The following is a 23534-nucleotide window of genomic DNA, read 5'->3' as shown; positions in this document are numbered from 1 at the left end:
ATGCTGCCAGCAGCTGCTGAGCGTCCCCAAGGTGCGCTGCTCCCAGCCCTGTGCTCGTCCCCTTTCCCCACTCCAGGAAAAGCTGTGCAGGCCACACGCTGCCCTGTCACAGCCATCCCCATGGAGCAGTGTGAACGCAGTGCTGCTGTCCCGTATCTGAACACTGCTGACAGGTGACTGATGGGCCACCTAGGGAGCACACCTCATGCCTGGCCCGATGCCATCAGCTGATGTCCACCACTGTGAGGGCATACAGGTGGGGCTGGGGTGGACCGTCCTGCTGGGGGGCACAGCACCCCTAGTGCCCCACAGCGCTGAGCAGGGACGGATGGGATGGGCAGGGTGCAGCTGGCTCCTGGGGCTGGTCCTGGGAGACGTGCCCAGCGAGCAGGCTGTCCCCGTTTCTACGCCACAGGGGCAGTGAGCCATTCGTGGGGCTGCCCCATGGCGCCCCGTGCCCCCCAACAAGCCCCCCCCGCCTTTCTCAGCCTGGTGCAACATCTCTCGCTGTGCTGCAGGAGCACTGAGCGGGGATAAAAATAGGCACGTTCACTTCCCAATGGATCAGGGATGTCAGAAGGTGACCGCTTCCCCACGCGGTGCCACTGGGCCGGCCGTGCCCGCAGCGCTGACCCCGGGGTGCACTGGGCACCGCTCCCTTTGCAGGATGCAGCCGGTCCCCAGGGACCACAGGGTGCACAGGGTGGGGTCGCGATGCAGTGGCCGAGCGCAGCAGCACAGGACCCGCAGGTGGGGCGGGTGGAGGCATCCCAGGGGTTCCTCTCCGGCTCTGTGGCCGCAGGGAGGGAGCGTGTTTCCCCAGCAGCTCTCCGAGCATTTCTCCGCCGCGTTTTCTTCGCTAAATGGCTCTTATTTTTAGGTGCAGGCAGTTGCTAAGCATCGCTGCCTCGCTAAGGCGGCTGCTTTCGTGGCTTGACACCAAAGCACGCTGACAACACGCTGCCGCGTGAGCGCAGCCCTCCCTCTGCGCTGCTCCGTGCTCCCTCTCTGCCCCGCGGTCTCCACGGGCTGCGATGGGTGCAGGGGTTGGGGTGGGACGCTCTGCCCTCCATCTCCCTGCAGGGAGCGGGGGACGAGGGGTGGCACACGCTGGCCAATGCACCCAGGCCCCGCGTGTGGCACAGGGCACTGCTGTGCCGTGGGGACTTCACAGCGCGCTCAGTGTCCCCCAAATGGTTTTGGGTATGGATGGCAGCGGATAGCCGGGGGCAGCAACGGGACCGAGCGTGGCCGTGGGGCCGCGGGACGCTCTCCCTGCGCCGCCGGGGGCCGCCTGTCCCCGTGCTGCCGCTTTGCTCCGTCTGTGGGGCTGCGGTGGGGGGAAATCGTGCCGGGGATGGGGGCGGCGGGGGTCTCGGTGGGCTCGGGCCGCCCTCACTGTGCCTTTGCGGTGCGTCGGCCGTGCACATCCCCACTGCCCAGTTGCGGTCCGGCTTCTCCACCTTACGGTGCGTCCCCCGGGACTCCACCTTCCCCACTGGGGGTCCCGAGGAGGGGGCTGCGGGTGCCCGCAGGGGTGTGCAAGGCTTTGCGCCGCCCCTGCTGCCCCATCCCCATCCCCGCGCAATCCCCGACACCAGGGTATCCCGAAGACCCTCGGCGCGGCGGCTCCTCCCGCAGCCCCCTCCTCCCCGTGCCTCAGTTTCCCCGCGGCGGCGGGGCCGGGCCGGCGGCTCCGGGGAGAGGAGGCGGGGAAGGACGGGAGGGAGGGGGCGGCCGTGCCCAGCCCCGGCGGCGGCGGCGGCGGCGACAGCAGCGGCGGCGCGCTCCTGCGAGCCGAGCCGAGCCGAGCCGAGCTCCGGCACCGCTGCCCCCTTCCCGCAGCCGCGCGGGGCGGGGGGAGGCGGCGGCCGCGAGCCCCCCCTGCCCGGCGGCGGAGCCCGTGCGCCCCGTCGCGGTTCTCCCCCCGCCGCGGAGAAGATGCGGAGCAAAGGCAGGAAGGAGAGCCTGTCCGACTCCCGCGACCTGGACGGCTCCTACGACCAGCTGACGGGTGAGTGCCGCCCCCGCGGAAGGTGCAGCAGCCGCTCGGGATCACCGCCCCCCGGCCCCGGCCCCTGCCCCGGCCCCTGCCCCGGCCCGCTTCCAGCCCCAGCCGAGCCCCGGCCCCCGCCGCCCCGCTTCGCCCGCGGAGCGCTGGAGCAGAGCGGCAGCCCCGGCCCCTAGCGGCGCTTCTCCCGGGGAGGTCGGCAGCCCCGTGGGGAAACAACCCTCACCCTCCCCGCGGGTGCTGGGGGGCCTGGGTCCCTGCCGGCCGCCCCTAAGCCCGCCTCCCGCATCGCCGCTCGGGACGGCGGGGTTTCGCGGCAGCACACCGGCAGCGGGGTCCCCCGGGATCTGGGCCCCCCAGCGGCACCCGAAGCTCCGTATCTCCTCTCCCGGGTTCTCCTTGGGGCGCAGCAGCCCTGCTCCAGCGTTGGGACGGCTGTACGGCAGAGAAGCCACATACGCCCCATCCGCAACCCTGTACCATCCCGCTCCATCCTCACCCCCAGCCAGAAATCTCCCACCTTTCCAATCCCACTCTGTTTTCCCCGCATCGCACCTCGTGCCCCGCTCCTTCCCCATGTGCTCTCCGTAGATCCGGCCTAACCCCGTCCCCTTGCAGGGTGTCAACAGCTGGGCAGTGGGGCTCCCACCTCCCGGGACCGCATTGGAGCTGAGCTGCTTGTATTCCATGCAGTGGGGCACCAGGCAGTCCCCGGCCCTGTGATGCTCCTCCAGGCATGTTCCAGAGGGGATTTCAGGAGCTCCGAGGGGCGTCCAGACAGGACAGGACCCCCACCCCATGAGCGGCCCCACGCAGGGACGCGCTGCTGGCTGCCTGCACCGCCATGCTGCGGGGAGATATTTTTGAGCTGTGTAGGAACTTGGAACCCACACATAACTTTTGGTTTCTCCGGTAACTTTAACACGTCCATATGGATTTAAACCGAAGCGAAGTTAAAAATAAACCCCAGGCTCTCCCAGGCTGAGACCTTTCAGGGCCGGGCTTTGCCTCCGAGCACAGCGGGCAGCACAGACCCAGGGACGGGGTCACTGGGAGCCCCTGCAGCAGCCGGCCCATGTCCCAGCACGGCCACTGCCTGCCGGTTCCCCCAGGAACGTGGGGCTGCAGCAAAGTCCTGCTGGCAGCGTGGCCTTTGTGTCCCCCGACCCATCGAGGGGACCCACATTCGGTAGCTCAGTTTGGGGATAAGCACCCTGCTGCAGCGCGGCCTGGGAATATCCACAGTGTGAGATGTGACCTGAGGTTGTCTGATGTCAGGCGATGCGATGTCTCCAGTGATAGTCCCTCGGTTGTTCTCCATCACCCCTCAACAGGGGGGAGGGAGGCGAGGACCTGATCCGCAAGCACAGGAGTGCTGAGAGAGGAGGGGGCCGCACGTGGCCATGGGTGTGACACGGGCAGCACTGGGCTAAGGGGAGAATGCCACCAGGAAATTAAAAGGGTCCATTTCGGGGATAGGGAGATGACGCTAGCGAGAAATAAAAGCCGTCCATAAATTACACGATGCCTCCAGCCCGCTAATGACACGGGTGATTAGTGAGGGTGCAGCCCATGTCCAGAAACATGGCCCTCAGCGTGGGAGAAGCAGGACCCGAGTGCCGCTCTGCCCTCAGGAATGGAGGTACGGGGCCCTGCAGCACGGGGTGTCCTGGGGGAGCAGGGACAGTGGTCTCACGTCACCAATGGGACCAGCGGGCACCGGCATGGGACCGACATAGGGCTGCCTGCAGCAGGTCAGACCGCCCGGCTGCTGTTTGTAGGGGTGAGGGGTTTGCCTTTAGGGGCGAGGATTTGCTTTTAGGGCAGTCGCTTTCCCCCTGCTTTCTCCCTCCCGTTGCATTGCAGGGCCCCGAGTGAATTCTTTGCTCCACCCCAAAGGCAGCCGCAGTGTTAGCAGGGGGTGAACGACTGCTATAGAGACCATCAGCACAGCTTTGGGGTCCTTCTGCTTCTCCCACAACTCTTCTTGCAGCCCCCCACGAGATGAGATCCCCAACAGCAGTGTGCAGGGCCATGCAGCCGTAGGACAGAGCAGGGTGCTGCGTGCTGTGCTCCGGGGTGCATCACAGGGATGGGGACAGTGACAGCACAGCTGTGTACAGCTCCCTGCCTGCCACGTGCCAGCACACAGACACCCTGGGGCGCACAGCCCCCTCCCCAGCACCCTGCCTGAGGAGCTCCCAGCCTGCTGCCCGCCCTCCGCTCCCCCCACTGCCTCTGCCACTCTGCAAGCCCACCCCGCTCCGCTTGCCCTGCCCGGCGGTGAGGCGGGGCTGGAAGCTGGGCTGTCCCAACCCCCCCCGTGGGAAATCCCTGCTTGGGGTGGGGTGCGGTGTGGAGAAGGCCCCCAGTGGGGAGTGGGGTCCCGGGGGGTCCCTCTGCGCCGACGCGCCCACCCTCGGCGGATGCTGCACCTTCGCGGGGCGATGGATGGGAGCGTTGCCTGACTGCCTCGTCTGTCTGCTGCCTCCCTCCCTCTGTCTGCTCCTCGCCTCAGCCCTTTGCTGTCCTGGCTTGTTTGCTGCTCTGTAGGGCCAAGCGATGGGGCTGCGATGCCGCGGTCGGGGAAGGGGGTGCCGCGGGCTGGGATTTGCAGGTCGGGGCCGTGGGGATGGAGGCGCGGGACGTCTGGGCACCGAATTGGTTCGCTCCGTCAGATTTCTGCAGGCGCCAATGCGTTAGTGATGGCTCGGCGCAACTTCGGCCAAGGCGCACGGATCCTGCTGCACATGGCTGGGGACGCACGTGAGGGGAGTCTGCTCCTGGAGCACCGCACCCCTGGTTTGGGACAATGGGGCCGTGCTGGGACCGTGCAGGGCACAGCCTTTGCCCTACGGGTCGGGCGCCGGGAGCCCAGGAGCCCCAAGGCCGCATTAATGGAGCTGCCCCCTCCCTTGCTGGCTCGGCTCATTAGTGGTGTTTTCATTAGGAGAAGTGGTTTGGTTTCATTTAAGCCAAATTGCTGTGCTCGGGAGATGACAAATCCATCTGCCGGCAAATCGCTCTCCTGCCGCCGGCGTGGATCCCGGCCCCGGGCAATCATCGCGCTGCAGACGAACGAGCCCCAGCGGGACGGAGCTCCGCTGTGCTGGGGCAGTGTGGGCGGGCTGCTGCTCCAGAGCCCCGCTGTGGGGCTCCGATGTGGGGCGGGGGTCGGAATCCCTCCCCTGGCTAGCGGGATCAGGAGGATGAGCGAGGGGAGGGACTCGAATCCCGGCCCGTCTGGGTAATTGCTTCTTCCTAGATTGGGTTTTAAAAAACGGCATAGCTTACAGACAGCCCCAAATGGGTTTAGAGGCGGTAATCCCCCAGCCCTGCCTCCCGCCTGCTGGTGCCGGCATCTCCCTCAGGGTCTCCTTTCTGTTTCCCTCCTGGCGCAGCAGCACAGGTGCTGACCTGAGCATCTCCCCGGCCCTGACTCACTCTCGGCTCCAGAAATCCTTCATGTCACTTCCCCCTTTGCCGCAAAGTCATTAATGCGCGTGGAATAATTTGTTGCGTAACTCGGAGGATGAGGGCGATGCCCGCACGCTGGGGTCGGGAGGGGCTCGGGCAGCGACGCTCTCCACTCCCAACGGGTTCTCCCCATCTCTTGGAGCCCAGCAGGGCGCCGTGGAGGGGACTGTCTCTTCCTCGGGGTCTGCTGCTCCAGAAGGGGCTGCGTGGGGCCGCAGGCCTGCAGCATCCTTGTGTTGGCTGAGGCACGACTATGGGGTCCGGGCCTCGCTGCCCCCACAGCCACTGCCTGGCACCGGCATCCTCCTGCCCCGACCCTTGGCCAGGCACTGGTGTAGAAGCTGCAATCAGACAGGGGGAACCTAAGAGCGTTGGGCAGGATTTAGCAATGGGAAGGGACACGGCCAGGGCTGGGGGCTGCACAGGGGATGGCGTCATCCCACCGTGGCTCAGCAAGTCCCATCGATGGCAGTGGTGGTACCCGGTGCTGAGCCCTACAGGGATGGAGCGGAGGGCGATGGTGCTTCATACTGAGAGCAGCCCATGGAAACCCCAACTGCTGCCCTGGAAGCGCGGGGACCCCAAGCTGCCGTGCCCTTCCCTCGGTGCTGCTTGCTTTCCCAGCCCACCCTGCCGTAATCACAGCCCACTGCCACGCTCTGATAATACCGCTTCCCTTTTATCACTGCTTAATTAAATAACTGTGGGGAAGTGAGGGGCTGTTAACCCCTTGCTGGCCAGGTACAGCTGGGAGGTACATCAAAGCCTGGGGTCATCTCATCTGGGCTCATTGGTGCCCCCCCCCCCCAGCACAGCATGGCGTTTGGAGGCAATTAACACCCACCTCTCACTCCATGGGAAACTCGACGAGCCGTCCCCAGGGTCCAGGCAGCGGTGCTACAAATCTGCTGCCAATTAGACCCGAAAGTCCTCCCATGAGCTTGGACGCGGGGGTGACACTTGATTATTCCTGATTATTTCTGATTATTTTGTATTTATTTCTGAGGGCTTGCAGCGGGAGGCTGCACTCACCCTGAGTAACTGCAGGTACATTTCTTTCCTACTGGGGTCTCCTGGGGGCTCAGTTCTGCAGGTCTGGGAGCTTCTGACCCCCCTCCTGGGTCAGAAATGGTTCTCCAAGGGGCTCCTGGAGAGCACCCGCCCCTCCAGTGGAACAGACAAACACAGAAATGGTAGCACGGCTCCTGAAACCGCCCAAAATAGCTTTCCTGTCCCCAAAATGTCACTTTACAAAGGCAGGCTCTGGGGGCCCCTGTGGGGCTTGTGGCAGGCTGAGCGTGTGACCTGGTGGCCCTCCTCGTAGCCCTCCCGGTGGCCCTGCTGGTGGCCTTGCTGGTGGCCCTCCCAGTGGCCCTCCCTGGTGGCATGCAGCTGGTGGGCATCCAAGGAGCAAAAGGCTGCTGTCCCCACTGCTGCTGCTCTGGGGCGAGGAGATGCCCCTCTGTGAGCTGTGCTCTGCAGATGGCAATGTCCCTGCACACAGCTGTGCTACTCGGAGGGTCTTGGGGTGCATCCCTCCGGTGCGTGCCCACCCCATCCCCTCCTCCCTGGTGCCATGCATTATTCACGCCCGCGTGGTGCCAACGGGGCTGACGTGCTGCCGAGCACAGAGAGCTTTTCTGTGTAAATCCCTGAAATATTTAGCAGAACTGACTTAAAAACATAGCCTGGGAAGGGCTGGTGCCTCGGTATAACCTGGAGGCTGGAGGCCAGGGCGGAGGCAGCTCAGCTCCCAGAGACTTGGGGTTGTGGCATGTTGCAGCTGCAGCCTGTGGGTACCAGGGTGCCTGCCCCACTCTGAGCCTTCCTCCCACCCCACGGCATCCCCAGCTCCAAGGCGGGCAGGTGGGGCACTGGGTGCTGGCAGTGGCCCTGTGCGGTGTGGCTGGGCTGTGTGCTTTTCTCTCCGAGCACCCGCAGAGCCCTCGGGTCTGGGGCTTCACTGTGACAGCGCATCCCATGTCAGATCGGCTGCGAATCCTGCCTGCTAATAGCTATGCAAATTACCTCATTAGCTGCCTTATTTATTTTCTCCGGCATCATCTTTTTGGCACTTCTCCGGGCCCTGGAGGCTGCGGGTGCCCAGGCTGGGAGCAGGGCTGGCCGCGATGATGACAGCACGATGCTGCTGGGAACCAGGGGCTCGCAGGGCCCAGGTTATCACCTCTTTGTCCCTTGTCCCCATTTTGGGGTGAGCCTTGCTGTCCCCTCTCCTGCAGGGCTGTCCCCGACCCTTCAGCCAGAGGAGCGTGGTGGCCACGTGTGGCTTTCGCCATCCCTGCATGTCTTTGCACCCATTGCCTTGCCCACGTTCATGCTCCGACACAACTGTACGTGTCCCCCACTGCCCCCTGTGCCACCAGCCGTCTGAATGAGCCATGTCCCCAGCTCACCTCCCCGTGGCTGTACTGCTGCTGAGCTGCACGGGGGCTCCTCTTAGCGTCAGGCGGCAGCAGTGGCACGGTGACACGGCTCGGCGCTTGGCGCTGCGCGGGGCTTGGCACTACACGGGTGTCACCGGGATCAGGACCCAGGTGACAAATGTCCAGCAGGAAAACCTGTATCAGGAGGGGATGAGCATCCCTGTTTTGCGGCTGCATTTCTAATTCTGCAGAACCGTGCTTGCCTGGCCGGGGCCGCGGTGATCTGGTGCTGGCATCTCCTGCCGGCCCTGCGATGGGGCGGCTTTGGGGCCCGGTAGGGACTCGCTCCCAGCAGTGGGGTTGAATCTGCCAACCTCGCTGCTGTCGTGTGGGCTCTGGCACCCTCCTGTGGCTGTTTGTCACCTCTCTGCTGTCCCACGGGCTCCGTGGCTGTGTTTCAAGTGAGAGCTGGGAGTGGGGCTCCCGGGTCCCCTCCCGGACCTGTCCCCGTGCAGTGGTGGTGGGAGGGGATCTGGCAGTTCTCAGCTCCATAGGGGTAGGTTCGGTCGGGGTGTTGCGTTCAGCCCCTGCAGCCGGCTCCTTGCTGCGTGCTGTGACATCCCCTGGTGCCTCCCGGGGATTCACACCGATGGCACTGCGATGCTGGCTGGTTTCTGAGTGCTGCTTTCTGGCCCGTGCTGACGTGTATCCAGCCACAGCGTCACCAGGATGGGATGCCCAGGGGAACCGAGCAGCAGGGATGGATGAGGTGCAAGGGGATAAGGGGATCTGCTGGGGGCTGCCCCCCTCGCGGGGACATCGCTGGCATTAACAGGCAGGAGGGCTTAGTTTGGAGGGCATGGCCCTAATTTGGGGGAGCAGGGGTGAGGTTACTGCATATCAGTCCCTGGGGGGCTCAGCTCCTTCCCGTGGGTCTCCCAGTGGAGACATTTGAGGGCACTGGGCGGTCTGACTGTGCCTGGCTGGAGCACACCCACACATCTTTACCCATCCCTAGGGGAGCCGGAGCCATCATTTCCATCAGGTCCCTTCTTCTTCACTTCCTCCCCCATTAATAAGAGATGAAGCTTATGAGATAATAGAGGCTGGATGGATGCAGAGCTGACATCCCGCCGGTGTGTGAGGTAGATGTGCTGTGGAGAAGGAACTGCAGCTGGGAAAATGGGACTCGGGAAGGGAGGTGATTGCCAGTCTGCATCTCCGGCTGGCTCTGGGAGCCGGGAAATCCCGCTGCCGCCACACGCCTGACTCTTCCTGGCTCTGACACACCGTGAAACCAGCGGCTCGCTGCAAGGCTGAGCTGAGCGAGCAGCTCCGAGTCCAGGCAGTCCGGGAGCCCGGCTCCTCTTCCTCCCATCCTCACACCCATGAGCCTCATCTCCTCCCCTGTATGGAGGTGGTACCCAGGGATGCAGGATGCTCACAGCACTGGATGGCTGGTACCCAGGGATGCAGGATGCTCGTGGCGTCGTATGGCTGGTACCCAGGGATGCAGGATGCTCACAGCACCTGACAGCTGGTAGCCGGGGATGCAGGATGCTCACAGCACTGAACAGCTGGTACCCGGAATGTGGGATGCTCACGGTGCTGGGTGACTGATGCTGGGAGATGCAGGATGCTCGTGGTGTCGGAAAGCTGGTACCTGGGGACGCAGGATGCTCACAGCACTGGGTGGTTGATGCTGGGAGATGCAGGGTGCTCCCAGCACTGGACGGCCGAAGCAGGTGGTCGGTGCCCAGGAATGCAGGACGCTCACAACATTGGATAGAAGGAGCAGAGGATGCAGGGTGCTCTCCGTGTCAGCTCCCCTCAGGAAGGAGCATCCTTCCCTGCTCTTGGAGAGAGGCGGCCCTGGGATGCAGCAGTGCCTCATTGGTCAGCGGGACCTGTGGAGTCTGCGGGTTGCCATACCAACCTGCCTCTGGCTCCCGGGGAGCTGGGGCGTGAAGTGCCGGGTCGAGCTGGTGCCAAGGGGCGGACCGGCAGACAGGGGCAACCCGGGGCTCTGCATCCACCCAGCTGTCCTGGAGAGCTGGCTGGCACCGCTGGGCTCCCTGACCCCCAGCACCCCTCGGCAGCACTCTGTGCTTCACTGCATGGAGCAGGCAGCGGGCTGGCACGGCACGGTAGGCTCACCCGGGCGTCTTACCGACTGACCTGCAGCGGGTGGCGAGCTTCGGTCCCCCTAAGCCTGGAGAGAGGTGGCAGCTCGGCTCATAGCCGCTCCTCCCGGGATCATCCCAGCGCCAAACTTCCCGGCTGCCTGCCTGCCTGCCTGCCTGCGAGCGGGGCCTGGAGGCTGCCGCGCTGCACTGCCCTCCCCATAGAGCTGCTCCTGCCGCCGATGCCCACGGGCTCGCTGCAGGAGAGGAAGGCTCTGTCCTGCCCTGGGCAGCGCTCGGGGGCTTTGCACCGGCTTTGTGCCTGGGTCCCTCCCCAGTGCCGTGAGCCGGAGCCATGAGCCACTGCCAGCAGCGCTGCAAGAGGCAGCTGGGCCGGGTGATCCGCTTCTTCTACCAGTTTGTCACCGGGACCCTCTCGCAAGGTAGGTGCTGCCCTGGGGGTGTGGGGCTGTGCTGGGTGGGAGTTTGTGTGAGGCGGTGTCTGCGGAGTTATTTGGGGCAGGGATGCTGAGCAGCGCTTAGAGATCCAGCCCTGGGTGGAGGGGTTGTGTATGAGGTGAGGCTGAAGATGCTCACAGGGCAGAGCCCCCCTTCCCACCCCATGTCTGGATAGGGCCAGCAGGGATGTCACCATGTTCTGGGGCCGTGGGGTGGTGGCAGTCCCCAGCATGGCACAGAGACCCAGGTGGCGCGGGGAGGGACGTGCCATGCTGGGAGTGTGGGGAAGCCTTGCTGGGCCAGTGCGGCCACGTCACTGCTTGCAGTGGGGCTGGCACTCGCCGTGGGATGGCAAAGCGCCGCCTTCACCGGGACCCAGCCTGCCTGGAAAACCATGCTGGGCTCTGTACCCTCCTCATACGGGGCACGGGGAAGGTGGGGGTACCCTCTGTGTAGCCTTGGGATTGGTGGCATGGCTGTGCGGACACGGAAGCGGTGTGTCCCCTGCAAGCCGTGCTACCCCTCATCCGCGTGGTCCTGTGCCCCACAGTGAGGGAAGTGTTCCCCATCGCTTCCCAGCCCCAGGGGCCACCACGGCAGTGGAGTGCTGCATGAGCCCTTCGTCACTCTTGGACACCACTGGGACCGTCCCCATCTCCATCAGCTCCACGGGGTGGAGGATGAGTCAGCTGAGTGGGGCGTGAGCGCAGAGCTGCAGGTGGCGGGGCAGGGTAGGGACAGGACCTTGTGGTCCCACAGTCGGTGAGGATGTCCTTCAGGTCCTCATCCTGCTGCCCTGCTGGGCTGATCTATAGTGGGTGTCCCATCCAGGCGGTGCCAAGCAGCCCCAGGATTTGTTTGACCACGCGGGGTGGCCGTGATGTTTGGGATCCTTCTGCGCTGGGAAACAGCCAAAGTGATGGGAGACGTAGATCTGGGCAGGGCTCTGCCTCCTGAAGGCTTCGGGCTGGGATGTGGGGTTGGCACAGCCTTCTGCCCCTCATGCCATCCCCTCCTCCCCAGCCACTGCTTTGGTCTGTGTGGCACATGGGTGCTGTGCCCTGCAACTTCTGTCCCTTTTTTGGGGAACTAGCCCCTCTGCACAGTGTAAGGAGCTCAGTGCAGATGGCATCGCATGCCTGGGCACAGGGACCCCAGGGTGGGTGCCCTCTGGGGTGGGTGCCCAAGGGAGCTCACCAAGGACAGGTCACCAATGGAGTGAAAAGAGAAATGACTCAATCAATTAACCAGATTAAAACTGTGACTTCACCTCCCCAAAAATAGCATTTCGCCAATATTTTAATGTGCTTATTAATAATCTGCTTGCGCTCTGATTAGCAGCGAGGTAATAAGGGATCAGCTGTAACCTAAATTTAACACTCCCTAATGGATGATGGCCCCGAGAACCAAAAAAAAAAAAAAAAAAAGAGAGGCTCCAATCCATCAGGCTGGGCCCCCAGGGGACTCAGCAGCACCCTGGGCAGATGTCATCGGCTGTGCACCCAACTGGTCCCATGGTGCATCCTGGGGGCAGCCAGAGCCTGCTGCACCCCCGCACCCCGTGCTCCTTGCCCCGTGCTGGGCGGCCATGTACCCTCGTGCAGGAGCTGAGCCCTGCTTTGGCCCACAGTGCTGGGGTCACTGGGAGCTGGCAGACTCAGGGCAGCCTGAAGGTGATGCCATGCATGGAGATGGCCACGCGTGTTGCGAGCCATACCTGTGCTCAGCCCCCTGCTTTGCGTTCTGCCTGATGGTGCCAGGCTCCCCCCGGGGCTGGCAGGGTTATTTTTAACTGTTTGCCATGTGCTGCCTGAGCACAATTAAGGTAATTGGTTTGGGAGCCTGGCTCTCACACGCCGCTCCCAATTACCTGCCCGCCCGCCCGGCTCCCACCTCCCTGCCCGCCGTGGCCAGCTCCGTGGTGGGGGCTGCCAGGGCAGGGCTGCCCCAGATAGCGGTGGGGTTGGTTTGGGGATGGAGCCATGGAGAGGACAACCCTGCACAACGACAGCCTGCTCTATGCCTCCCTGATTGCCATCCTCCTCCTCATCTCCTATTGGTTCACCACCCGCTGCTTCAAAATCATCAGCGGCATCGAAGGTACGGGGCTGGGGACGTGGGGGGACGGAGTGATGCCATTCTCTCTGCAGGCCATGTGGTGGGTTACCTAGGCACTGGGTGCTTGGGGACGTCTCTCTGGGCACCTCATTCTCCCCAGATCTCCCTGTCTGTCCCTCCCAATGCTGCTGTGCTGGGGCAGCGGTGCCAGCCGCAGTGGTGCCCGCTCCAGATATCAGCACTATCCCAGCGTTTCCTATTCCACCTCCAGAGTAGCTGGTGGGGTGCCCAGTGGAGATGCCTCATCCAGCATTCTGGGGTTCTCGGTCCCTCCTGGGCTGTCTTAGCCCCTCCAGCACCTTGGAGCAGCTCTGATCATCTGTGTGTCCAGGGCCATGCAGAGCCTGGGGCATGAGTTTCTCCATCCACTTATGCGACCTCTGCCTGCACGGGGCCTGCGGGCTCATCCTGTGATGTGGCCATACGCTGGCAGTGATGCTTCTCAGTGGGCTCTGTCCCACTTCTGGCGGGGCGTGTTGGGTCTGGATCTCCCTTGCACCCTTTGCAGGCTGTGGGTCTGGCTCCATGGGTCATCCCATGCGTCCCTTCCATCCTCAGGGCAGCTGGAGCTGGAGGAGCATTGCAGAGAGTCAGCCTTCCTTGCTGGGACATGTCTTAGCTGGAGGGGCCCCTCTGGGGGTGCCGGGGCTGTTTTTGAACAGAATTAGGTTGCTGAAATAGCCTGGTAGCACACAGGACAGCCGTCAGCTGTGGGAGCAGTCAGGTTAGAGAGAGGGTGGGCTCAGCAAGAGCAGTTGGCTTTGGGGGAAACTTCCTTTGAACATGCAACAGGCTGGTGTCACCTTGTTCCCAAAGGAGTCACTCAGGGCAGGGGTAAGGTTGAAAGCTGGCCCCAGTGCTTCCAGCCTCAGTGCCTGGAAACTTGCTGCTTTCCAAGAAAAGGAAACAGCCCTGCAAACTTCCAGCCCAATGGATGCTTCCCTGGGGAGGGTTTCCATTGCTCTCCTGGAGCCACTCCTGATGCCTCCCTTGCATCTTCAGCTGGAGGCCCTGGAGCTGGAGGAGATGCTGAGCACAGGGCTGCCAGGTGGACCTGCCATGCTGCCAGCAGGCACTAGGCCACCTGCCAGGGGACAAACCTGCAGCTGGGAATGGGGTCTGGGGGTTAGGTGTGGGGTAGCCCTGCTGGGAGGCACCAGCACCTCCACCATCCCCTTCCCCCAGCAGGTGCCGCCCAGCGTGATGTGCCTTCCCATGGTGATGTGTTTCCCCTATGCTGGATAAAGAGCTTTGTTCCCCAGCCCCATCTGCAGGGACCCTACAGCTGGGCAAGGGCTGCCCTGTACCCTGGGCATTGCCACCCCACCTGGCTCTGCAGCACGGGGTGCAGCTGCGTTTCCTGCTTCCCCCACTGGTGCTGGGAGTGCTCTTGCTCCATCCCCCCACGTGGGACTGGGACACCCTTGGAGCAAGGGCTGGGATGCTGTAAAAAATGCATGGAGCTAAATATAGCCCTGGCAGCTGCGCAGGCTGCGTGCTGGAGGTGCCCGCACGCCCGCTGCTGCCTGACCTTGGCTGGGTCCCCTGGGCTCCCCGTTTGGGGTACACCCTCCCACCACCCTGTGCTTTAAGGATACTGGTCCCATGGCTCAGCAGCTGGACCAGCACCATGCCACTGGTGACACCCAGCCATGAGAACAGACCATCCCCATTGGGTTTTGGGGACCTAAAGGCACCCCTTGGGGTTCAGGGCCAGGTGGGTCTCTGTGGGGTGGGTATGTATATGGGGTGCTGAGGACAAGTCTGAGTCATCCATGTCCTGGATGTGTTGGCAGTGCCCAGTGTCCTGTCCCCATCATGTCCCCCCTGGGAGCTGAGTGCCTTTTAATAATCTGTGGCCCGTTTCCTTAGCAACTGCATTAAGCAAATTGATGGCAGTGGTGTCATTGGAATGGGAGGGCATGCCTCCTGCCCCCCCCCACCATGCCCCGCCACCCCCCCCATGTGGCCTTGCTCTGCTCTTATTCACAGGCACAGCCCTTCTTTGCCGGGGCTGATGGCTGCTGGCTCCTGTGACAGCCACACGCTGACCCCTCGCTCGCACGTGGCCCCAAATAGCACAGGGACAGCCGATCCCTTTGGGACATCAGGGGTCCCTGGGGATGCGTAGCCCAGCAGCTGTGGCATTGGGGTGAGAGGGCTTCAGGTGGGTGGGGGGCCATGAGACACTCCCACCATGAACCTGGAAGGCCTGGAGATGGTCGCGGTGCTGGTGGTCTTGGTCCTCTTCGTCAAGGTGCTGGAGCAGTTCGGCCTCTTCGAGCCCATGTCCTTGGAAGGTAACAGGAGTGGGAGGGGGCCAGCTGGTGGGTTCCCAGCTCACCAGGGTCACGGCCATGCAGGGAGCCCCAGAGCTGCCCCCAAGGATGCTCTTAGGATGCTGGGATGCGGTGTCTGTCTGCGGCTGGTAGGGGTGAGCATGGGGATAGGGCATCCTGCCTGCTCCATGCAGAGTCCTGGTGGCCAGGGATGTGGGGAGGGGATGGGACCCCAGTGTGGCACAGGGATGGTGGAGTGTCTGTGTGAGATTGGGGTGTGCTGGGGGCTCTGGGGTGCTCTGGGGCAGGGGATGGCAGCACACAGCCCACCCACCTGAAGGATGCTGTGGGTGCACCATCAGGAGGTGACAGGCACTTTGCCTGGACCACGGCTCCAGAGTGTCTTGGGGCTGACCCAGATCCTGACTTCCCCCTGTCCCTCTGTTTTTGTTGCCCTAAGCCTCATACGGAAGCTGCTGGCACTGTGGTGTGCTGGCTCCAAGCTGCACTGGGGAGGGGAAAGCAGAGGGGAGCCCCTCAGTGTCAACCCCACTGGCAGGCACAGGGCACAGCAGGAGCCAGCCCTTGTCTGAGCCCTGTCCCCAGGGGCACATTCTTGTCCCCAGCAAGAGACTCTGCAGCAGATAGGGATGGGGGTCCTGTGCCCACCCATTCAGAGGGACAACAGCATCCCCATGAAGTCCTCGATCTCATGGTGTCACCATGAAGTTTGGATGGGCTGTTCCTCTCTATCCATGTCACCACATTGGGAACTGCATGTCCCCTTGACTGGGGGCACCAGGGAGCACGTGGGTTTGCCCCAGCTGTAGGGACAGGAGTGGGACCAGGTGCCCTGGATTAGCTCCCATCCCCACAGGGGTGAGCGGAGGAGAGGGAAACACCTGGCTGGAGAGGCTGGGTCCTGGTACCATGCCCTGAGTGCTGCATGTGTCTCCCAGCGGCTTTGTCACCCCTTGGGCTCTGGAGGTGGAAGGTAGGACGCTTTGCCTACTGCGGATGGCCCCAGATGGTGTTCAGGATGGGGAAGTGTCTAGTGCCCTGCCTGCCTGTTGTTTACCAGCTGCACCCAGTGACAGCCTGTGGACTGCAAAGAGCCTGAAATTGTGCACTAATGGTTTGGGTCTGCTAATGGATGGCACTCCAGAGCCACCGTGGCGGCTGCACTTCCCCGTCATGCGGTGCTGGAGCCACAGCCGGTCCCCTCTGCCCCATCCCTGTGGCCATGCTGTTGTCATCCCAGGGGTGACGCTGGATCTGGTGTCATTTTCCAGCCAGTTAATCACTGCCAAGCGCTGTCACCCTGCTGTGCCCTGTGCCACCACCTGACCTGTGCCTGTCCCCAACCCCTGCCATGAGCCCGCCATGGCCAAGTCCTCGGGAGGGGACAGGCAAAGAAAAACACTGTTGGTTTTGGCTGCTGAAGTGCAGTATCAATAATTAATTGAGAAGCAATCAGCCCTGGCTGGGAGCAGGGCTGGGCAGGCAGATAGAGGGCTGGGAGAGCCACCCACGTAACTGAGCCGTGGATGAATATGAGATGGAGCTGCAGATCGTGAGTGATGGGATAATGAGTGCCAGGCCCCATCTGTGGGGTGAGTGGAAGGGATCATATTGCTGAGCTCCTGGGGTGTGCTGGGTGGGTGCTGCCAGAGATGTGGGGATGGAAGGCACTTCCCAGTGGGGCAAGCATCCCTGCGGGGTGAGGAGGAGGCAGAGTGGAGGACCTGGCCCTGCATCCCAACTCCACTGTCTGCAACTCCCAGCACTGACCGGCCCCGAGGACCACGGCGCGCACCCCTCTGACTTGGCGCAGTGTCACGTCCCGCTCAGCCCAGTCAGACATAATTAGCTTGTTGAATCTCTTCTCCCTCCGGCCTCACATTAATCACTTCTCACATTGCTTCCCTCCCAACTCCCTCCGGCTGGGCTCTCGCCTCCTGTCACTGATGTGCCCAATGAGGGGTCCCTGAACTGCTGCATCCCGCGCTCTCCCCTCTCCTGCCTTGCTGGGTCTGGTGCTGCAGCTGAGGGATGTCAGTCCCTGCTGCACTCTGGGACCTGCAGGGGCTGCAGACAGTGGGCATCATCCTGCTGCTCTGCTCCAGCTTCAAGCTGCTCCATGCCCTGGGCATCATCAACCTGACCTGGAGAGGTGGGACCAAAATTGCGGTGGTGTTGCAATGCGGTGGAGTTGCAGTGGGGTGGGGATGCAGTGGAGTGGGGTTGCAATGGGATGAAGGTGCAGTGTAATAGTTGGTCCTTGCCTCCTGTCCCAGGGCAGTGTGTGCAGTATGCAGGAGCTGCAAGGTGCTCTTGGGATGCTTAGGAGAATGACTGTGTTTTGGAGTATTGGGAAGGTATGAGGGTGTCTGGGGACAATAGGGTGTAAGGAGCTGGGGAGGTGAGGGGTCTGGGTGCTGGGGTGTGAGTTTTTGGGGATTGTTACAATACCAGTGTGGGGAGAGGCTTTGGGGTTGTGGGGGTATCAGGGATGCTGGAGTGGGGGATATCTGGGTCATTGGGATGTGGGGTGTTGTGGTGCTGGATTATTGAAAGATGGGGTGTCTGGGAGCATTGGGAGGGGGAATATCTGGGTCTGTACCCAAAATAAGTCAGGGCAGGGAATGCAGGACCTGTTGCTTGTGCCTGGAGAGGGTGGGAGTACAGAGAGGCACAGTGTTGCTGCTTGTCCCCTTTGGCTGCTGTCCCAGTCTGTTCTGCCAGCAGTCCTGTCTGGGATGAAGGCTGCTGGCAGACTCTGCGCGGTGTGATTTAGGTTTGTGAGTTTCTCACCGTACCCATCGCAGCCAGCATTGAGGATGCTGTGAGATGAAGGGGCTGCAGGTTGCATCCCACTGGGCAGGATGGGGAGTGTAATGGACAGTGTGCAGATAAAAGCGAGGCAATTGTTGACAGAGCACAGGGAGGGGAGCAGGGAACTGTGCCCAGGGGCTGCTTGTGCGTGAGGAAGCCCCTGAGCTGCCTTCTGACCCTGTCACAACCAGGGTGGGATGCTGGCGACAAGGGGACAGTGTGCCATCCCCAGCAGAGTCCTCGGGTGCACCAAAGCCAGGACAGCAAAGCGCCAGCCCTGATGCCCCTCCCCTGTTGTTGAGCTGCATGTGCTGAACCCTCTACCTCCCACCCTGGGTCCCCCAGAATCGTGCCCTGTTTGGTTTCCTCCTTAAGAAAACGCCTGTGTTCTTTTTTTTTTTTTTTCTTTTTCCTTCTTTATAACAAACTAAAGTGTAACTTGCACCCGACCTGACCTACTGCACGTGCCTAAACCTGCTGCCCCTGTGAGTCCAACCACGGTTTATTCTCTGTTGCATCTTTCTGGCTGCGTGGTTCCCCCTACCCCATTCCTCCCGGGGTCCCACCGCCGGTGCTGTGTCACTGCCTGCCCCGTCCCTGACCCCGGGACTGCTCCTGCTCCCAGGGCTGCTCCCACAGCACGGTGCTGCTGGGGATAGGGCTGGGTGCGGAGCATCCTGGGCAGGCTGGAAGGTGCCATGTCCCGATGCAAATAATGGCCTGTAAAATAGCTGGGTGAAATCATGCTTGCAGCATCCCTGCTGAGGATGCTTCTCTCTAGGGACACGCTTGCCTTCTCCGAGTGGCTTTGTATGACATCCCACTGGGTGGGCACTCTTAGGGCACTCCATCACCTGAAAGCAATGGGGCCACCCATTGGTGTGCATTCAAAGGGACTTTGCACCTTGTGTCCTACTGCCTGCCTGCCTTTGGGGGCTGGAGCCCAGCATGGCCTTCCTCCCCTCTTCCTCCTCCTCCTCCCCACCTGTGCTGCTCACCCTGTGCTGTTTGCCAGCTTGGGGCAGTCTGTGGGGCCCTGGGAAAGGGGGGAGCAGGTACGTGGTCAAGGAGCAGTGCCAGTTTGGGGGAGATGGGTCACGGCACAACAGCAGCATCAAGAGTAAGGATTGGGGGGGTTGCAGAGCAGGAGGACCTGGAGATGATGGCAGTGGCCATGTTGAAGCAGGGGACCCCCAGAAGAGGCAAAGGCCCCATGCCCTGTCCCCTCCTGTCTGTCCCCACCCAGGGCCCTGAGCTTGGCTGCACTGGGGTGGGGATGCATGCAGCAGCGGGGCTGCATGGCTGGGCTGGGGGCATGCTTCACGTTCAGCCCCGTGGGCCAGCAGGATCAACCCCGGCCCCATGCCCCTGGGTAGGATGCGATGTCCTGGGGGACGCAGTCCCATCCTGGGGTCCATCCTGCACAGCCCCGTGGTGGGGGGGGTGGGGGGGGCTAAAGGGCAGAGGCCAGCTCTTCCATCTCCTTGGCAGCAGGGCTCCACTGCACACTGCTGTGCTCTGACAGGTGCCCAGAGATGCTGGCCATGGGTTGGGGTCACCCTTCCACCACTCTCTTCCAATGAGGGAAGCAGCTGGGCCGGGTTTGTCCTGGGATGGAGCAGAAAGGCTGAGCAGAGCTGGGCTGGGCTTTGCCTCCCTGCTCCTACCCCACCTGCATGCGCTGGCCCCGCTCACCCTGTGCCGGACACCCTGCGTCCGGGGCCTGCTGCTCTGTTAACTCTTCTTCTGCTCGGTGACTCCTTCTTTCTTCCAGGCAACCCGCCGGGCCAAACTAAAAAAGCGCTGAAGCAGCGATTCCTCAAACTGCTGCCCTGCTGCCGGCCCAAATCCATCCCCTCGCTCAGCGAAAGCAAGTGCTTCTTCTTGCCTTTGTGTGTGTATGTCCCCAGCGGTGCTGCTGGCTGCTGTCCCCCCTGCCCTGCAGCGTGGGGGGGTCAGGATCAGTCCTGCCCCTGAAGGTCCGATCCGATGGGCTCTGTACCCGCCTCCTTCCTCACCTGCTCCCGGGCTGTTTTACTCCCTCCAGCACCTTGGAGCAGCTCCATCGGGGATGCACGGCGGCAGCTGGACCTGGCTGGGGGCAGTGGGACCACCTCCCTGGTGCTGTTTGAAGGGCTGGAGGATGCTGCTGGAAGCTTGGTGTCGGAGATGGGAAGGGGAGGGAGGGGGATGAGTAGGGACAAAGCCCCTCCAGCTTGCTCCGGGTCATGCTTGGCCCTTTGGGACACTGTGTGGAGGTGTTCCCTGCTCCACGGCACAAGCTAAGCCCCCCCAAGGGAAGAGGTGAGTATGAGGGGGCAGGGTCTGGCGATTCAGAGCCTCCCAGGGTTGCAGTGGGGGCCCTGGATGCTGTAGGAATGGGGAAAGCCATGGCTGAAGATGGGGCACAGCAGGCAAGATGGGGGCTAGACAAAGCTGGAGGGGGTGTTTGGGCTGGGGGGGGGAAGATCTCCTGCTGGGTACAAGCACCAGTGCAGCACGGACCTTCAGGCATCCAGGGTCTCAGCTCTATGGGGCAGATGCTCATATGCCAGGGAAGAGCAGGCAGGGCTGTGTTCCCTCCTGGCATACTCCTGGCTCCAGCTGAGCAGGACACCCCAGAAACCTGTTGCCCTGAGTGGGAGTGTGTGGTGTGAAGCACACCTCCTGCCCCTAGCACTGCAGGCCTGGCAGGACAGCATGGCCTCAGCCGCCCTCTCTTCCCCCGACTTCCTTGCAGACAGTGTCGAGGATGAGTTTGAGCTCTCCACCGTCTGCCATCGCCCCGAGGGGCTGGAACAGCTCCAGGAGCAAACCAAGTTCACCCGCAAAGAGCTGCAGGTCCTGTACCGGGGCTTCAAGAATGTGAGTAGCCCTTGCTCCTTCTCCGCTGCAAAGCATGCCTTGGGGATGATTTTTCCCTCCCTGTTGTCACACTCCGAATGGCTTCAGATGGCAGCAGTGGGGATGCAGCTTCCCCTGAAGCTCAGGGGGTGGCCTGATCCTGGGATTTAGGGGTAGGGAGCCCTGAGCATCCCAGCGCTCCCCACGCCGATGGCTTGATGCTTCCATTTGCCCTGGCAGGAGTGCCCGAGTGGCATCGTTAATGAAGAAAACTTCAAGCAGATCTACTCGCAGTTCTTCCCACAAGGAGGTGAGTGTGGGTCCCCATCCCTGGTGCCCCTGTAGGGCTGGCTGCTCCCTCACTGTTTGCCTCCTCCAGACTCCAGCACGTATGCCACCTTCCTCTTCAATGCCTTTGACACCGACCATGATGGCTCCGTCAGCTTTGAGGTAAGCTGAGGAGGGGGCCCGGCTGGGCCAGGGGCTCTCTGTTGGGGTGCCATGGGCTGGGACTGCCCTGGGCAGCTGCTGGAGGACTTTGTTAGTGGGAAAAACAGTGCAAAGCAACAACAACAACAAGAGTTCTGTAGTTTCTGGCTGACGGAAAAGACTCGTGGCATCCCTGTGGGGCTGTCACCTCCAAGGGTGACCACCTGCTTTGCAGGACTTTGTGTCCGGGCTGTCCATCATCCTGCGAGGCACCATTGACGACCGCCTGAACTGGGCCTTCAATCTCTACGACCTGAACAAAGACGGCTGCATCACCAAAGAGGTGGGAGAGGGGTCCAGACCGGCACAGGTCTGCACCCAGTGGGAATGAGGGCAGGGCTCAGAGCATTATCTTGAGAATCTCATGGGCCGTTTGGGGACACAATGAACAACATGTGGGAAGGGAACCAGATGGAGGTAGAGCTTCTCCACACTGCAACCTTGCCTTCCCTCCAGGAAATGCTGGACATCATGAAATCCATCTATGACATGATGGGCAAGTACACCTACCCGGCCATGAGGGAGGAAGCACCCCGGGAGCACGTGGAGAACTTCTTCCAGGTGAGGTGGGGCCCCTGCATGCAGGAAACACCCTGTGCTGGGGATGAAGCAAGACTCCAGTGAGCAGCTTGCCTGGGGCCGGGTGGGGTTCAAGCCTGGAAGTGCTCCCTGTAAGAGTTTTGGCAATGGGCGCTCTGCTTTGCATTCAGATACTATGGGACCCGGGCTAGGGGTGCTGGGCTGTCCCCGTCCCTGCCATGCCCTCCACGCTGTTCTTGTCTGCAGAAAATGGACCGAAACAAAGACGGTGTGGTGACAATCGAGGAGTTCCTGGAGTCCTGCCAGAAGGTAAAGCCACAGGGCTCAGAGCAGCATTGCCAGGGCTGTGCTCTGGGAGCCATGTTCACACCACCATCCCTGTGCGGGTGGGGGACAGTGCATCCCAGCACGGCCCTTGTAAGCCCTGGAGCTCCTGTCCTGTGGGTCAGAGCAACCAGACAAGATCCATGGGGTGGCACCAGGCTTGGGGAAGCAGCCCAGAGAGCTGCTCTGTGCCCAAGCCCCACTCCTCCCTGCAGGATGAGAACATCATGCGGTCCATGCAGCTCTTCGACAACGTGATTTAGCTGTCTCCAGCTGAGCTCTCCTGTCACCGGACCCAGATCCTGCTCCTCTCTCGACTTCTCCTTCCAGCCCTTCCTGCTGCCGGCTGCCACAGAGAGACATGGTTGGCACCTGGATGTTCCCTTCCCCCGGGGCCGACCCTGCTTTCCTTGGGGGGCTCCACAAAAGTGCCACCAGAGTGTGGGCACAGCTGGCAAAGGGCATCTGGCCTAGGTGGGCTTCTTGCACCCGATTCCAGAGGGAAAGCCGCAGCCTTGGGCTGCCATAGGGGCTTCCCCATGCCCCCACATCGTGACCCCCTCAGCAGCCCCAGCACCGGCTCCAGCCCAAACCCTCCAGCAACACTTCTAGGAACTAAGAGTCTTGCAGCAGGCACCATCGCCTCGGCTTCCTCCCGTGCCCTGACATGGGAACATGCCCCCTACATGAGACATGAACCACTTGTCCCCCTCCTCACTCAGGGTGCTGGGCTCTCTCTGTTTGTCACCAACAGCTGCCAGGAGCTGGGTGTGCACTCCTGATCCACCAATGTATCCTTCCAAGTCCTGTCTGGGGGCTAATGTCTCCAAACAAACCCCACTGTGCAGCCCCACCGGCTTCAGGTCCTAGTCCGTAGCCTGGCCCAGCTGTTCCCAGCACTGTGTCCTGAGGGGCAGCAGTGGCTGGGATTGATGGGGAAGGGGTGAACAAGGCTGTGCCCCACATCAGGTTGAGCCCCTGGTGTCAGAGCCGTTCGGACCCCCCTCTGTGGGGCCCTGAGCCTCAGCTGTGGGGCAGCCCCTACTGGGCCTACTCAAGGCCTGGCCTGTGCAGACGTGATGTGTTTTTTAGGTCCGTCCACCACATTGTTCATCTCACAGCCCTGCTCCTGGGTGGGAAGGCAGGTACCCAACCCCAACCGCTCGTGTCCCACCCCAGGGCAACCACTGCCCCCCGCACGCAGAGCGGAGGCCTCCTCCCTCCCTCACGCTGCAGTCGCATGGCGTGACCCCCGCCCCAGGGTATGGTGACCCACAACCTGCTTGGCATCTCCAGTCTGTACATTTTGTATTATAAAGATAATATGGGTTAAAAAAAAAAAGGGAAAAAAAAAAGAAAAAGAAAAAAAAAGACAATAAAATCTAATCACAATCGCTATGCACACTGCTGGTATCCCCCTCTGCCTTTGTTGGATGTTTGGGGTTGGGGGGGGGGAGGGCTGGGAAACAGGGCCCCTCTGCAGAAGGTGCAGCACTTTTAGGGTGCTTAGGGATGGGTCCTTGGGAAAGTGCAGCCTTGCAAACTGGGAACATGGGCAGGATGCAGCCCTGCTGCTGAGGGAGTTGTCGCTGCGGGGCTATGACAGGGCGATGGAAGCAGCGTGGTGCCTGCTTCAAGGTCCCTGCTTCAA

General features: G+C 62.2%; 1 protein-coding gene across 4 annotated transcripts; it reads left to right on the top strand.

Moving 5' to 3' along the window:
* On the top strand, positions 1779 to 23245 carry KCNIP2 (potassium voltage-gated channel interacting protein 2). 4 transcript variants are annotated; one of them, XM_021399758.1, is made up of 9 exons: positions 1779 to 2014; positions 19461 to 19582; positions 20381 to 20551; positions 20771 to 20840; positions 20910 to 20980; positions 21195 to 21302; positions 21476 to 21580; positions 21806 to 21868; positions 22099 to 23245. In XM_021399758.1, the coding sequence occupies exons 1-9, from the start codon at positions 1942 to 1944 to the stop codon at positions 22144 to 22146; spliced, it is 831 nt and encodes a 276-aa protein (XP_021255433.1). In that variant the 5' UTR covers positions 1779 to 1941; the 3' UTR covers positions 22147 to 23245. The 4 variants fall into 4 exon arrangements, with proteins under 4 accessions (XP_021255433.1, XP_021255432.1, XP_021255434.1 ...); XM_021399759.1 differs by lacking the exons at positions 1779 to 2014; positions 19461 to 19582 and adding exons at positions 2119 to 14861; positions 17230 to 17237 and having other exon boundaries at positions 20427 to 20551; positions 22099 to 23244; XM_021399757.1 differs by lacking the exon at positions 19461 to 19582 and having other exon boundaries at positions 1782 to 2014; positions 20427 to 20551; positions 22099 to 22176.

This window comes from Numida meleagris, chromosome 5 (genome assembly GCF_002078875.1).
Source record: "Numida meleagris isolate 19003 breed g44 Domestic line chromosome 5, NumMel1.0, whole genome shotgun sequence".
NCBI classification, from domain to species: Eukaryota; Metazoa; Chordata; class Aves; order Galliformes; family Numididae; genus Numida; species Numida meleagris.
The sequence above is the reverse complement of the archived record's forward strand: the minus strand, read 5'-3'. Positions and strand labels throughout refer to the sequence as shown.

Bases quoted from the DNA above. Each gene is read 5' to 3' on its own strand.
- KCNIP2 (XM_021399758.1), top strand. From the start codon at position 1,942: ATGCGGAGCAAAGGCAGGAAGGAGAGCCTGTCCGACTCCCGCGACCTG. The intron at 20,552-20,770 runs GTGAGTAGCCCT...TTGCCCTGGCAG, and splicing joins TGTACCGGGGCTTCAAGAAT to GAGTGCCCGAGTGGCATCGT. The intron at 21,581-21,805 runs GTGAGGTGGGGC...TCTTGTCTGCAG, and splicing joins ACGTGGAGAACTTCTTCCAG to AAAATGGACCGAAACAAAGA.